The sequence below is a fragment of the Wasmannia auropunctata genome, unplaced genomic scaffold (assembly GCF_000956235.1).
Source record: "Wasmannia auropunctata unplaced genomic scaffold, wasmannia.A_1.0 LD335903.1, whole genome shotgun sequence".
Taxonomy (NCBI): Eukaryota; Metazoa; Arthropoda; class Insecta; order Hymenoptera; family Formicidae; genus Wasmannia; species Wasmannia auropunctata.
The window spans coordinates 3,277,078-3,289,400 of NW_012026987.1; the positions used below are offsets into that span (position 1 = coordinate 3,277,078).

The window sequence follows — 12,323 nt, forward strand, 5'->3', positions numbered from 1 at the left end:
GACAGCGTCCCGGCGGCGTTACGCGACCTCCCTTTCCCGGGGAGACCCGCGAGATCGGAAGCAATCTGTGTATACATGTACATATACGTACACGTGTGTATGCCCGATAATCGTGACAGATGCGTTGTATCATTCCAAATAATAAAAAAAAAAGTTTCGCGGTAATGTGTGCGTCTCTCTCAGTTGGTAGGGACACGCGGGTCCCACACGGCGCATAGAAACGCCTTTTCGTGTATTTATTATTTGAAGCGTTGAAATTTATATAGACCTAAGCCACGGAGAGTTCTAGGACAGAATGGATAGTCTAAACGTATATTCTAATAGGCCATATGTAAGTAACTCGCTCTAACTTTTGCTCATTTTGCGATGCCATAGATCGAATTGCCCGAGAATAACACGAGACACATTCATTAGGAACGACAATTCTAACATTTTACACGGTTCCCTCGTTCCGTTCGCTTGGACAGCCGTATAGTTAGTTGTAGCCGGAGAACATTCCTCGGATGGAAGTGTCAGTTCACTCTGTTAGCCCTTTCGTTAAAGATTGTGACTTGGGTCTCTATCACTCTCAGTGCTTCATTTCGTATTACTTCGAAGGAGGATATTCCGCAAGGCGATACTAGCTTTTAATTTACATATAAATACGTATAGGACTTACATTTGCATTGCATCACGAAGTACGCGATGTTAATTTACGATTGTTGTAGACCAGCTGTCCGGTTTCGTCGGGCAGCTCGTTTCGTCGATTCGCAGCTTCGATCACGAGCATTCCTGCGCGTTTCAGAGATTAAGTATCTATCGTTATCACATTTTCGGGCTTTTACACGACGGGGCTTTTAATAATTTATACCTGGGCGGTAATTCATCGCAGCACTGTTTATTCGAATTTTATTCACCTGATGAAAAATTTGAAAAATTTTGCAAAAGGAGGCTGCGGGTGAACCATCGGAAACTCGCCTTTCGTTGAGATGGACTCTATATGTACGAAAAATCGATAACGCTCTCTAAAAGGCTGTATAAATTCCATACGCGCGTCTACGAAGTACAAAAAGGAAATTGACACAAAGAATATTTTTTCTATGCACTCCCTTTTTCCCAGAAAAATGAGGTGCCGCATTTAGCTTCCCTAAAAAAAAAAAAAAAGTGTAAAAAGGTTTCCGTCTGTAGTGCCTGCAGCTTCTACATGTCATCGCGTCAAGCCCGAATTCTTTAATGTTCAACGACACCGCCGTTCCGTGACATACAACGTACGCACCAGAAAATTCTACTCGGGACACTGATAATATTGCACCGATAAGAGGGCCGACTCGATTAGAACTTTCCGTTTCGGTATTCTCTCGCTATCGTACGGTCGGTTTACATTTTTTGCCTCGACACGACGAGACGGACGTATTATTGTATCCTAGCAAGCTCGTTAAAGGTATGCTGTGATATGTGTGCTACTACATACATGACGACACCTGACTCAACGATCCAAACGATCAAGATCACTTCCAAAGATCACTCACGCCGTGCACCGAGTCGGACTCGCGGACGGCACGTGACCGCTGATTAGTTTCTTACTTACTATAGGCAACACAAACGAAGCCGGCCTGCGACACATCAGACCTACTATTTCATCTAACGATTCTGCGAGGAAAGGGACGGATGAACTTGAACGAATCGAAACGGAGAGATCCGCGTCCGATCGTATCTAATCTCTCGGAGAGATCTTCGATCTCTCGTTATCTCTTTCTGTATATATACATATATATATATTGATCGAACGACGTAATCGAACTACGTAGAAACACAGAGTTATGTAATACATCTTAATGTCGAGTTATAAAAAAAAAATCAATTCTTTGTTGTTATCTCTTATCTCGTTCGCCGAGAGGATCAAAGTATAAAAACGCAGGAGAGGCTTCAATAGTCCCCGGGATGAAAATTAATTTGCTTCGTAAGGAACTTGCCGATTCCTTCGAGTTCATCCTTCCCTCGCGGGGAAGACCGCGATCTATACAAAGTTCCTATTTCGTAAGCTAAACGGCGAGGTATTCCGCGATCGACGATGGATCCCCCGGTGGGGGGGAGGGGGGAATGCGTCTTCGGTCCTCCTTTGCACAGGACGGACGAAAGGCTCGCCGATCAACGAGGCTGTATGAGTTTTCGGAAATTTCTGCATGGTGGACGCGTGCGTGAAGGGACGGATTGTAACGATGTGTGTTCGTGAAGCGAACTTGGCGGGCTCGCGATTTCGTATCTTAATTCCGACGGATACGGGTTTTCTCACACGACGGAGTCTGCGGGCGCTTCTAATAATAGATACGAGATATCTCTGTGTTTAATTGATTCCAGACGCGATCGGCGGAGCCCGCGTTTCGACGATCCCGCGGATTTCTCTCGCGGAATTTCCCGCAACGACGTTCTCTCGCTATCATGTAAAGAGTCGGGGAAAACTTTTCCCTCGCCCCGAGCGGCGCATCGAGACGAAAATAACGCAAATAATCGCGACACTGTAAATCACGTTAATGAGTCGCGCCGTTCTGTATTAAGTCACGCAGGTGACACTCGCGAACGATTTAATAACGACTTCGCCGTCCAAAGTGCCGCTAACAGGAGCGACACGTACGTGGTTCATTACTATAAAGTCGGTGAATCGCGTCCAAAACGATCGTTTCGGAGAACCCTGTAACACACGTATTGTTCCATTAAATATGGAAAACGACGCGCTGTTAAAACATCCCGTGGCAACAGAAATTTTTCTTCGCGCATTGAAACCGTTATTTTTGCCGAACGAAATGGCGCTTAGAAATGGAGCGAATTGTGGACGGCGCGTCGAGAGCGATACGATAATTCCCTGAATATTACCTTCGATTAGGGGCATCTTTTGGGCGGCGAAAGAACGCCTGTTTGATTTACTTTGGACCCGGATCAACCGGGCGTCATTTCGCGGCTTGGAAATAGGAGGACAGATGTTCCCATATATTTTAGCACACGACACTTCCTTCCGCTTTCACGCCTGCGGGATGATTCCCTCGGTTGTTCCCGCATCTCACGAGATTATCGAATTATGTACAAACAACGTAAACGACATTTACATAGCACAGCCGGTCGACGCAAAATCACTGCGCCGTTATCGTCCGCAATTTCTCGTTGGGAGACGACGAAGGAATGTAAAAAAAAAAAAAGGAAGAGACAAAAATCTCCCGATCGCTTAATTCGGGATATTACGCATGTACGATAGGCGGCGACTAGCGGTCCAGCTGATTGTAACATCATCCAACGCACCGACGAGTAAAAACCGACGAGTCTAGGCATCTCTCCGGCAGTTTTTTATGAGACCTTTCCACGCAAAGAGCTTTATGGCATCGCGTCTGTACTGTAACTTCTCGGCGCATTTCTCTTTGTTTGTTTATAAGCGTGTACATTCTTTGTAATTGTAAATGAAAAAAAGACATTTCATTGTTAAATGCCTGTACTTCTTACCCTGCATTCGGTTATTTTCTGCCTCCCCCCTACCCCTACAATACGTTTTTCTCGTCCGGTACGATCATATGCGAATTAATTGAATCTTTGTTCAGAGTCCACTAAAAAAATTCAAAAATCAGCAATGCGACGGTACAGAGTATCCTATCCTATTTTTGTCTCGTTAATTTTGAGTTTATTATTAAATTTCGATGAGATGTGGAAAAGAGAAAATTGACAAAAAGTTTTTATTTTCTTGTATATCACGAAAAGAACTCGGTAAAACTCAAAATTAGGTATTGGGATATTTGGGATAGGTTTTTCTGTACTAAAAAAAAGCGAGTAACGTTAGATAAGAATATTTGTAATTCTACTGTATATAAATCCTTTGAATTCTACAGTCGTCAACTGCGTCCGAAGTTGGCCTGTTGTAAAATCCTGCGCAGTCTTTTCTTATCGAGAAGATAGAAATTTTCCTGGCGATACAGCTCCGCAAAATGTCTCGCGACACGTTTTAACCTAATCGGAAAATTCATCATGTCGAAGAAGCTGCAGATAGTGCGAGTGGACAACGATCTCGTGCAGAAAGCGAATTTGCTGATCGGCAACAACATCATCGGCCGCGGCGCCGCGACAGGAGTGAGTTGCGTAACTGACTTTTTTTTTTGCAAAGAATTATTACTTCATCAAGACGTCATGCAAAATGTCGTTCCAAACGAACGAGCAACTCCTCTTGCGGCAAATAATCTTGCAACTGGAACGCGCTGGTCGAAAATGACTGAAATTCCCGTGAAGTTCTATTGATTCGATTGAAATTCGTTTGAATTCTATCAATCCGAATTCAAGCAGACAGACAGAGAGAGAGAGAGAGAGAGAGAGAGAGAGAGAGAGAGAGAGTTGAGAGAGACAGACATTAAATATATTACTCTCGCATTTCTGTCTCGGGTTGCGGTTGGCGTTGACGTATGCGAACGGATAAGCTGACGCGTCAAGATTATCCACGCGCAATCGTTTCGTCGGATGATTCATGCCCACGCTCGGGAGATTGGAAGTTTTGCCGCATCGACGTTAGCGGAAAATGTACACACGGAGACATAAATGCGTTCATCGTGCGTATTATTGATGCCCGCATCGGACTAAAGATTAAAGATTGAAATTGGATTGAAATTTGACTTGTTAGAAGAATAGGAGAAAATCAATCTCAAGTTCAGTAAACTTTCCTTCGGTTAATTAAACGTCAATCTAATCTCAATCTCAATCTTCCGACACGAGAGTCATATGTTTATAAGAGTGCATTATTACTGTGGGTAATTTGAGAGAAAAAAAAAACGACATGTTGCCTTGAAGCAAATCGAAATGATATTTCGCAGTTTGATGCATATAATATAGGTATACATTATTAATGTTTGAAAAATAACACAATAATAATAATAATAATATTGCATAATAATATAACAATTTTGTAATGATATACCAATAATTATATAACATCAAAACGTCATAATAATGTAATAATGTACTTCAAACAATCATCAGTTATTGTGCGCATTTATACGTCCATTTCTACCAATGTGATTTAAATTCAGAGATCTCGGTTTAATATACTTACTGTTTATTTTATTTTGATTCTCTTAGAATTAGAAAAGAAAGTAAGTTAAACCGGGATTAAGGTTGAATCTACATCGATAGGAAATAGACATTAGATAAAAGGTACGCGCGCGGGTACGTGCATATAAGTATACGCTAAATACACCTCGCGGGCATCGCGGGCACGCGAGTGCGATTTCACGCGGTAAAAGGCCAAGGCGCGTTTATGATCCCGTCTGTACATACATACATACGTGCGAACGTCACGTGCGCCCCGATGATAGCCATATATAATGGCGCGCATCTGACTGCGTCACCGCTGTAAAAAATGCTTTATCAGTCCTCATCGAGAACTTCATCGCGCGGCCCGGAAACGCCGAGCGCGAGTCGTCGGGGAGCGCGATAACTCGAGTACAGCGAGTCACAGACGACAAATATGTGACGTAGAATTTTTGCCGATAAAAAGAAATTGAAGTTATCGCGCCCGCAAACGCGCATTATGGCATTTGTTACAGTTAGTAGAACAGACAGCTAATAATAAATTGCAGAGATAATGCGCGCGGACGCGCGCGCGCGCGGGACGTAATAATCCCGCCTCGAGAACATTTGGCGTCGGGCGCGGTTGATAATGTCGGCGCTCTTTAATTATCCCCGGATACACTCCGGATAAACCTTACCTACCAATTCTTCGCGTCGCGTTTCGTCGACGACTCGCTCGACCGTCGGGGCGGCGCGGTTGGATTTCGGAGCGTTTCGAATTTATTTACGCGTTGAATCATCAGCGGTGATCGTGTCTCTCTCTCTCTCTCTGCGATTTGTGTTGTATACCGTAATTCAAACATATATTATACATGCCTTCGAACGTTTCTGATCGATTAAATATTACGCGAATACGATAAATGAACCGAGTCGCGGCAAGTGGAAAGGAGAAAAACGCGAGTCGGAACGGCTGTCGGTCGCCTAAAGCACGAACGACGACGCGCGCGATTTTCTCACTCGTTGATGCAGGTCGCCTCGTCGATGACGTCTTGATTAATTGAAGGACCGATTCTCTCGCCCGGCGAAACTTAATGATCCTTACCGTTATCGCAGTGCAACGACGGCCAGGTGCTCAAGCACGCCGTGACCATCAATCTGTCGCCGAATGATGAAATGACGATTACCCCGGTAAGGTCTTCCCCCGTTACGCCTCTCCACTTAGCTTATCGCTTGGCGTATCATCGGCACTCTGATAACAATATACTTATCCGCGCTAATCTCTGTGATAATTCGGTTGACAATATACGTAACGATAGCGAATTAAGTGACTTGTGACTCAATATACATATGTCGGTAGAATGAAGGGGTTATTACGTATTTACGTGACGTGTCAGTGGTTGCCAATTTATTTATTTACTCTCTATCGTCGCAATGTGTTGTAGCTGACGGCATCAGTTTTCTATAGGGGCCATTTTTTCCAGCATTAGGTGGCACCGTGTTACATGAAATCGGCTGGATGCACGCGATGGCGGTCCCTTGAATTGGGAAGCAGCGTGCCGATAAAGCCGGGCGACGTTTGCTCGCTGCTGCCCGACAAATGTTGGTTCAAGATCATCTCGATGCCCGACACGATGCAGGAAGGTGATCAGACGTTGAAGAGAAAGGTAAGGATGTCGTCCAAAGGTCGACTTCCAAGGAGAATGTTGTGTACGAATGGGTTTTCTCTCTTATTAACAGCTTTCCGTGTTTCAGGTCGATCAGGAAGATTCGAATGACGAAGCGGAAAGTAAGAAGGCCTGCTTATTGTCGAGCATGGAAGCGGCCGTCTCTCCTGTCAAGCCTACGAACGACGTTCCTCGGGATGAGGAGCCGCCGAGCCAGCCGAAGGAATGTCCCGTTAATGGAAATGGGGAACACGGGGACGCAGCTGCTCCAGTCTTGCAGACCAATCCCGCAAGGTTTCACTTGAATTGCATTCACACAGAAATGTCTTGACAACGAGTGAATAGTTGTTCACCGTGTTCCTCTTCGTGCGTCTTTCAGCTCTCCGCAGGGAAACGACATGCCCGCGACGAGTTCCAAGATGTCGACAGATTCTCAGGATGAGCGCCCTCCGCCCGTTGAGCGCGAGAGTAGCAGAAAGCGGAAAGCAAAGAACATCAACGTGATGAGTAAAGCCGCAACGAACGGCGATCCGGGCAAGAGGATCAAGTGGGACTGCGGCGCGCACTTCAGCGATCAGATTGAAGCGGATCCTGACGATCCTAAGTCGCCGGTTGCCGCGCCTCAAGATCAAGCCAGTGCGTCGAATCCCGATCGAGTCCCCAGAGAAAAGTGCATGTACGGTGGTCGATGTTATCGGTAGGTTGAACCAACGCCCTCGCGTGTAGTTCAGTTTCTTTATCAAGGTATTATTTCGTCGAAGTACGACATAGAGTTTTGGTTCAAAAACAACGAAACACACCTTCAAACCCGCAGGAAGAATCCAAATCACAAGAACAACTACAGTCACCCGAACGATTCCGATTACGACGAGGTCGACGACCGGCAGGAGTGTCCGTACGGCATGAAGTGCTACCGTAAGAATCCGCAGCACAAGACGCAGTTCAAGCACACGGCCGCGCCGCGCCGCCGTCGAAGAGCCGCCACTCCCGTGCGCCCGGTGGTCGTCGACACGTCCGAGACGGATGCGTCGTCCGCGGAGGAGTCCGTTGACGAGTCCGACTACGAGCCGTCCGTGTATACCGAGAGTTCGGACGACTGGGACGACAGGAGCGAATTGGACGACGGTACTACCGGCTGACGACAGAGCTCCATCGATCTTTCCGATATGCCAAAAGTGGATGCCATACATTTTTCGAAAAGATCAAATTATTGATACGTCCGAAATACAGATCTATTTTGTTATGGAATATTTATTTTTGTACACGGATTTAAAATATTGTGCCTTGTATATTCTATTCGTTTTATTTAGAGAGAGAGAGATATATATAAAAACGTTAATAATATATCACAATCGACGTTGCTTTTTTACATGTTGGAAAATATGAATATATTAATCTGATGCGTATATACTGAAAATACAATACACCTTGAGTTTAAATAACGTTTAAATTTGTATGTTATAGAATCTTATATAACATTTGAGAATTAACAGCTTGAAATAATTATATACTATTTAAAAACTACACACAATTTCTTTATCAATTAATTTTAATTAAATCGTCAATTATATTAAATGCCTTTATCTCGCATCAGATTGATAAGTCTATAAAGACTAAAAAATAATTATAGTCTATATTAAGTAATGCACTGTCATATATTATATATATATTTTTTAAAATGCCTGATAGCCCTCATCGTCCTCGGTGGCGTATTTCTCAGCCGCCGCGATGGCCACGTCGGCCAGCATGTGCTTCGGTATTTCGGATCCCCGCACTTTGATAGTGTAACACGCATTTTCCATCTTGGTCAGGCTGTGCTTGAGCGTGACGATCTTCTTGTTCACCTCGTTGCTGTGCACCACGCTGGTGTAGCCCAGGAAGGCTATGTATATCTTTCGGACAAAGTCACACGTTTGGTAGCAACTGCTCACGTCGCCTATCGCCAAGTTGTTGATGCACTTTCGCATCAGCTCTCCGGTGAGGTCGGCTATTCCCAGGATATAGTCCGTCGGCGTGACCATGACTCGCATCTCCCTGGCAGTGCTCTGCTCCGGCGAGTCGGTCGGAGACGGGGTTGTGCGATACATCAGCGCTCTTTCCAAGGAGGTCCAATTCTGCATACCGCCGTTCTGCAGATACTCGTGGAATGTGAGCGCCTCCACGTACTCCTCCAGACCGGCGCGATAGGCCCTGTGGAACTGATAGGCGTCCTGACCGTCCAACTCGGTCGCGATATTTCGGAACAGCTTCTGCGCTAGGTTTTCCAGCCGCGCCTTGGCCGTGTCCAGCACGGCGTTACGTTTACTCTCCTTGTCGATGGTGTGCAACAGAAAGATGATTCTCTTGCTCTCGATGCCCACATCCCGATTCAGCTTGAAGATTCTCTCGTAACGATCGTGCTTGTCGTCCAGCTCGGCCGCGTAAGCGCGAAACTGCTGTACCACGCGACTGTTCTCGTTTATGTCCTCCACCACTTCCTTGCCTTTGTCGCCAAGATTGACTTTGTCCTTGTCTGCCTTATCATGGTGCTTGCGATTCCTCCTACCTGCTGCAAGTAACATCAATGTGAGAACACAAAAAAAAAACTATCTAGTAACCTATGATAAAATTGCACTATTTGAAAAAGTAGATACATATGTATACATGTCAAGTACAGCAAAATCAAGCTGCGATAAATACTAAAGAAAACTTTTTACCAAATTTCAAGCATTGTACGTATCTAGTTCATGATATACATACGTATAAACGTACAAAAATAAAGCACTGAAATATAACGTAAATATAAATATCATTAGTTTAAACACAATTCTTTTATAATTTTTAATTTGGAAGAGAGAGGGGGGGGGGAGTTTATGGATTGTCGCACAGCAATGATATAACCCACTTTCTGCAGAGCTCGAAGACAGTGATTCGAAGAGATCTCTCAATCACTTGAAATTAATCACCCTCAAAGCTCTCTCTTCTCAAAAGCGGATTTATACCATCGACGCCGCAAACTTCCGAGTGTAGGCTCATCTGCAGCTGTCAAGCGGCCTCTCCGTACTCACGTGGAATCGACATTTATTGACAACGGGGGCGGAAACGAGGGCGATTCGCGGCGTCACGATGAAGCGACTCACCTCTTCCCTGCGACATCGCGATTCCTCTTGACGATCGCCCTTGATTAATTTGTTAGTCTTCGCTAACGGTATCCAGCGTGCGTGAATTGGTACGCGGACTGTTTACACGCGACGTGACGCTACAGCAGCAGACATTGAGCTTGACACTGGCAGAGAGAGCGGGAGAGAGGCCACGCCGGCTTTTTGGATGGGACCGACAATCCCCTCCGTACATTAGCGCCCCACGTCCACGTTTTCAAAAAAGGAACTACGTACATACCACGTCGATCTTATAACATTGCCGATCAAATCATAGCATTAAAACGTGGTTCGTGTCCGTGCTAATCGTGTATTATACATATACAGCGCCGTACGGCGTGCCACCCGTCGTACAGCGCGTTTTCTCGAGAGCACATACAAACACGATTTCGATAAGAAAACATTATATGATATACACGCAGAAAAACGATTAGCCAATGAAGCTAAAATACAGCTATGGCAGTTAAGATGTGTCGATGAAATAGGGACAGCTAATGTTGTTGCTGTCGAAGTTCAATTTATTAGTTATTAAAATGTAAATGCTACAGCAAAAAATATTTGCTACTAAAATCAAATGATATTTAGCCGAATCTACTTTGCTATTTTATCTTCACAATAGAGTAATAATATTTCCAGTATACTGCAACTTATATACTGCAAAATATAAATGCTAAATGCGCTGTATGGATGTGCATATATGGCAGTGTCACATTGCAAAAACAATTACAAATCAAATTTTTGCGCGTAGCTATAAACTTAACTCTCTGTGCTAAATGTGTGCATGATAAGACATTTAGGTACGCATGCCATTTTTTTAGCTGCCTGTACTAATATATATTAGCAGTTTTTAATTTCAGTTAATAAATTTTTTTGTCACAGTGAATGTTTTTTATCTGTATAATAGCCAGAACTTAGCAATGACACTAAGGCGATAGCTCTTATAGCTAAGTTTGATTCGCAGTTATTGAAATTTAGCTGCTATTATTAAGTCATTTTTTTGCGTGATGTACAAAACATTTAATTTTTCAATTTTTATTGTATATAAGTATATATAAAATTGCGATCTTTTATCCTAAAAATGTACGGATAATTATATAATTAAAAAAATGCTTTGAAATAATTTTGACTCATAGCTTGGCGCGATCATTTCTTTTTCGAGTTATTCTGCCGTCGCAAAATCGTGTGCGATTATCGTTGAAAATTTTATACGAAATATCAGCCATCATAATTTACCGTGCTTCTTCAGGAGTACTTTTTGTGCGTAAAAATACTACTGAAATGTAGTAGTGCCATTGCTACATTTTAATAGTATTATTCATTGCTACATTCAATAGTATTTTTACTCCATTAATAGTTTATTTTTACGCGTGGTATGTATGAAATAAAAGAATCTAAAAGCAGAAATAAGTCATCGGACGACGATGCTCGACGGATCATCCATCATCAGGTAATTTTTACTTTTCATTGTATAATTCTTTTCGGAAGTTACGTAATATTTTAAATATAATCATCATTGCATTATCATGAGATTTATTAATCTACAAAGCTTTCTTTTAAAATTTGCGTACTCTATTCGTAAATATATTGGATTACAATTCACGGTAATAATTTACTCATTAAAGAATATCCAAAATGCAATAAATAAATTATTTAGAGTTTATTTCAGAATATGTAAACTACAATTAAGTTTTGTTTTGTTTAGTTTTCGGATATCTTTAGATATCATCCCTTCCAACACGGAGAGAATTATTCCTTTTAAAATTTACCCTGAAAATCATGTTAATTGTGAGATAATATAGTATTTAGCTAAATTTAAAAAAAAATTCTCTCCGTGTAGGGTACTCGACCTTGTCGTGGTGGAAGGGCTCAGTACCCCGAGGACTTAAAAATTAATTATATTATACTAGTTAATAATTAATTATAAGTCTAAGACGGGAAGCTAACTGAGTACCCATTGCTACTCAGTGAGAAATGATCGCCAATTCGATACAGCTGGCGAATTGAAGGTCATTTTTCACTGGGTTCCCAGATAGCACAGATAATGAGAAAAGGACTCAGTTATATGTCACTAATTCTGAGTTCATTTTCAGATTCAAAAAAAATTCTTTTTCTAAAACGGACTGAATATATATTAATGAATTCTTTTGGTTTGTTCTATCTCTGTATAAATTATCTGGAATTACCGTCGCCGATTATATAAACGGTTCGTTGCGTCGGTTATATACATTATTGCAAAATTAAATAATTTAAATTTGTTGTATATTGTAATATTGGAAATTTGTACAAAGAGTCGCGCGATTCGTAAATTTTTCGCGGATAAAGGTGTAACTATGACTCTCCCGACTCGCGGGATTCCAAAACTCTTATGAGTTTCGTTGCGCCTTCAGAGTCGAGCTCTCCCTCCGGTTATCCGATCACTCACGACGTTTGGATTCGGGCATTGTGTCTGGGCTTATCCTGGACTGTTTACAATAGACCAAACCCAGCTGGAGCAGGGGTAAGGCCAATA

At 42.9% G+C, this 12,323-nt stretch overlaps 2 protein-coding genes across 5 annotated transcripts; one reads left to right on the top strand and one right to left on the bottom strand.

Annotated features, from left to right (window-relative positions):
* The first annotated feature begins 3,898 nt into the window (after nt 1-3,898).
* On the top strand, nt 3,899-8,006 carry LOC105455484 (aprataxin and PNK-like factor). 3 transcript variants are annotated; one of them, XM_011698851.1, is made up of 6 exons: nt 3,899-4,086; nt 6,127-6,201; nt 6,501-6,677; nt 6,766-6,971; nt 7,057-7,374; nt 7,492-8,006. In XM_011698851.1, the coding sequence occupies exons 1-6, from the start codon at nt 3,985-3,987 to the stop codon at nt 7,814-7,816; spliced, it is 1,203 nt and encodes a 400-aa protein (XP_011697153.1). In that variant the 5' UTR covers nt 3,899-3,984; the 3' UTR covers nt 7,817-8,006. The 3 variants fall into 3 exon arrangements, with proteins under 3 accessions (XP_011697153.1, XP_011697155.1, XP_011697154.1); XM_011698853.1 differs by lacking the exon at nt 3,899-4,086 and having other exon boundaries at nt 5,465-6,201; nt 6,479-6,677; XM_011698852.1 differs by lacking the exon at nt 3,899-4,086 and having other exon boundaries at nt 5,465-6,201; nt 6,495-6,677.
* LOC105455483 (translin-associated protein X) lies at nt 7,914-10,002 on the bottom strand. Of its 2 annotated transcripts, none has more exons than XM_011698850.1 (2): nt 9,797-10,002; nt 7,914-9,222 (listed from the first exon to the last, which is right to left on the bottom strand). In XM_011698850.1, the coding sequence occupies exons 1-2, from the start codon at nt 9,810-9,812 to the stop codon at nt 8,351-8,353; spliced, it is 888 nt and encodes a 295-aa protein (XP_011697152.1). In that variant the 5' UTR covers nt 9,813-10,002; the 3' UTR covers nt 7,914-8,350. The 2 variants fall into 2 exon arrangements, with proteins under 2 accessions (XP_011697152.1, XP_011697151.1); XM_011698849.1 differs by having other exon boundaries at nt 7,914-9,225.
* Between the last annotated feature and the right edge of the window lie 2,321 nt (nt 10,003-12,323).

Excerpts from the sequence above, each read along its gene's own strand:
- LOC105455484 (XM_011698851.1), top strand. The coding sequence starts at position 3,985 with ATGTCGAAGAAGCTGCAGATAGTGCGAGTGGACAACGATCTCGTGCAG. Across the intron at positions 4,087-6,126 it reads GCCGCGGCGCCGCGACAGGA|TGCAACGACGGCCAGGTGCT; the intron begins GTGAGTTGCGTA and ends CCGTTATCGCAG. Across the intron at positions 6,972-7,056 it reads TTGCAGACCAATCCCGCAAG|CTCTCCGCAGGGAAACGACA; the intron begins GTTTCACTTGAA and ends TGCGTCTTTCAG.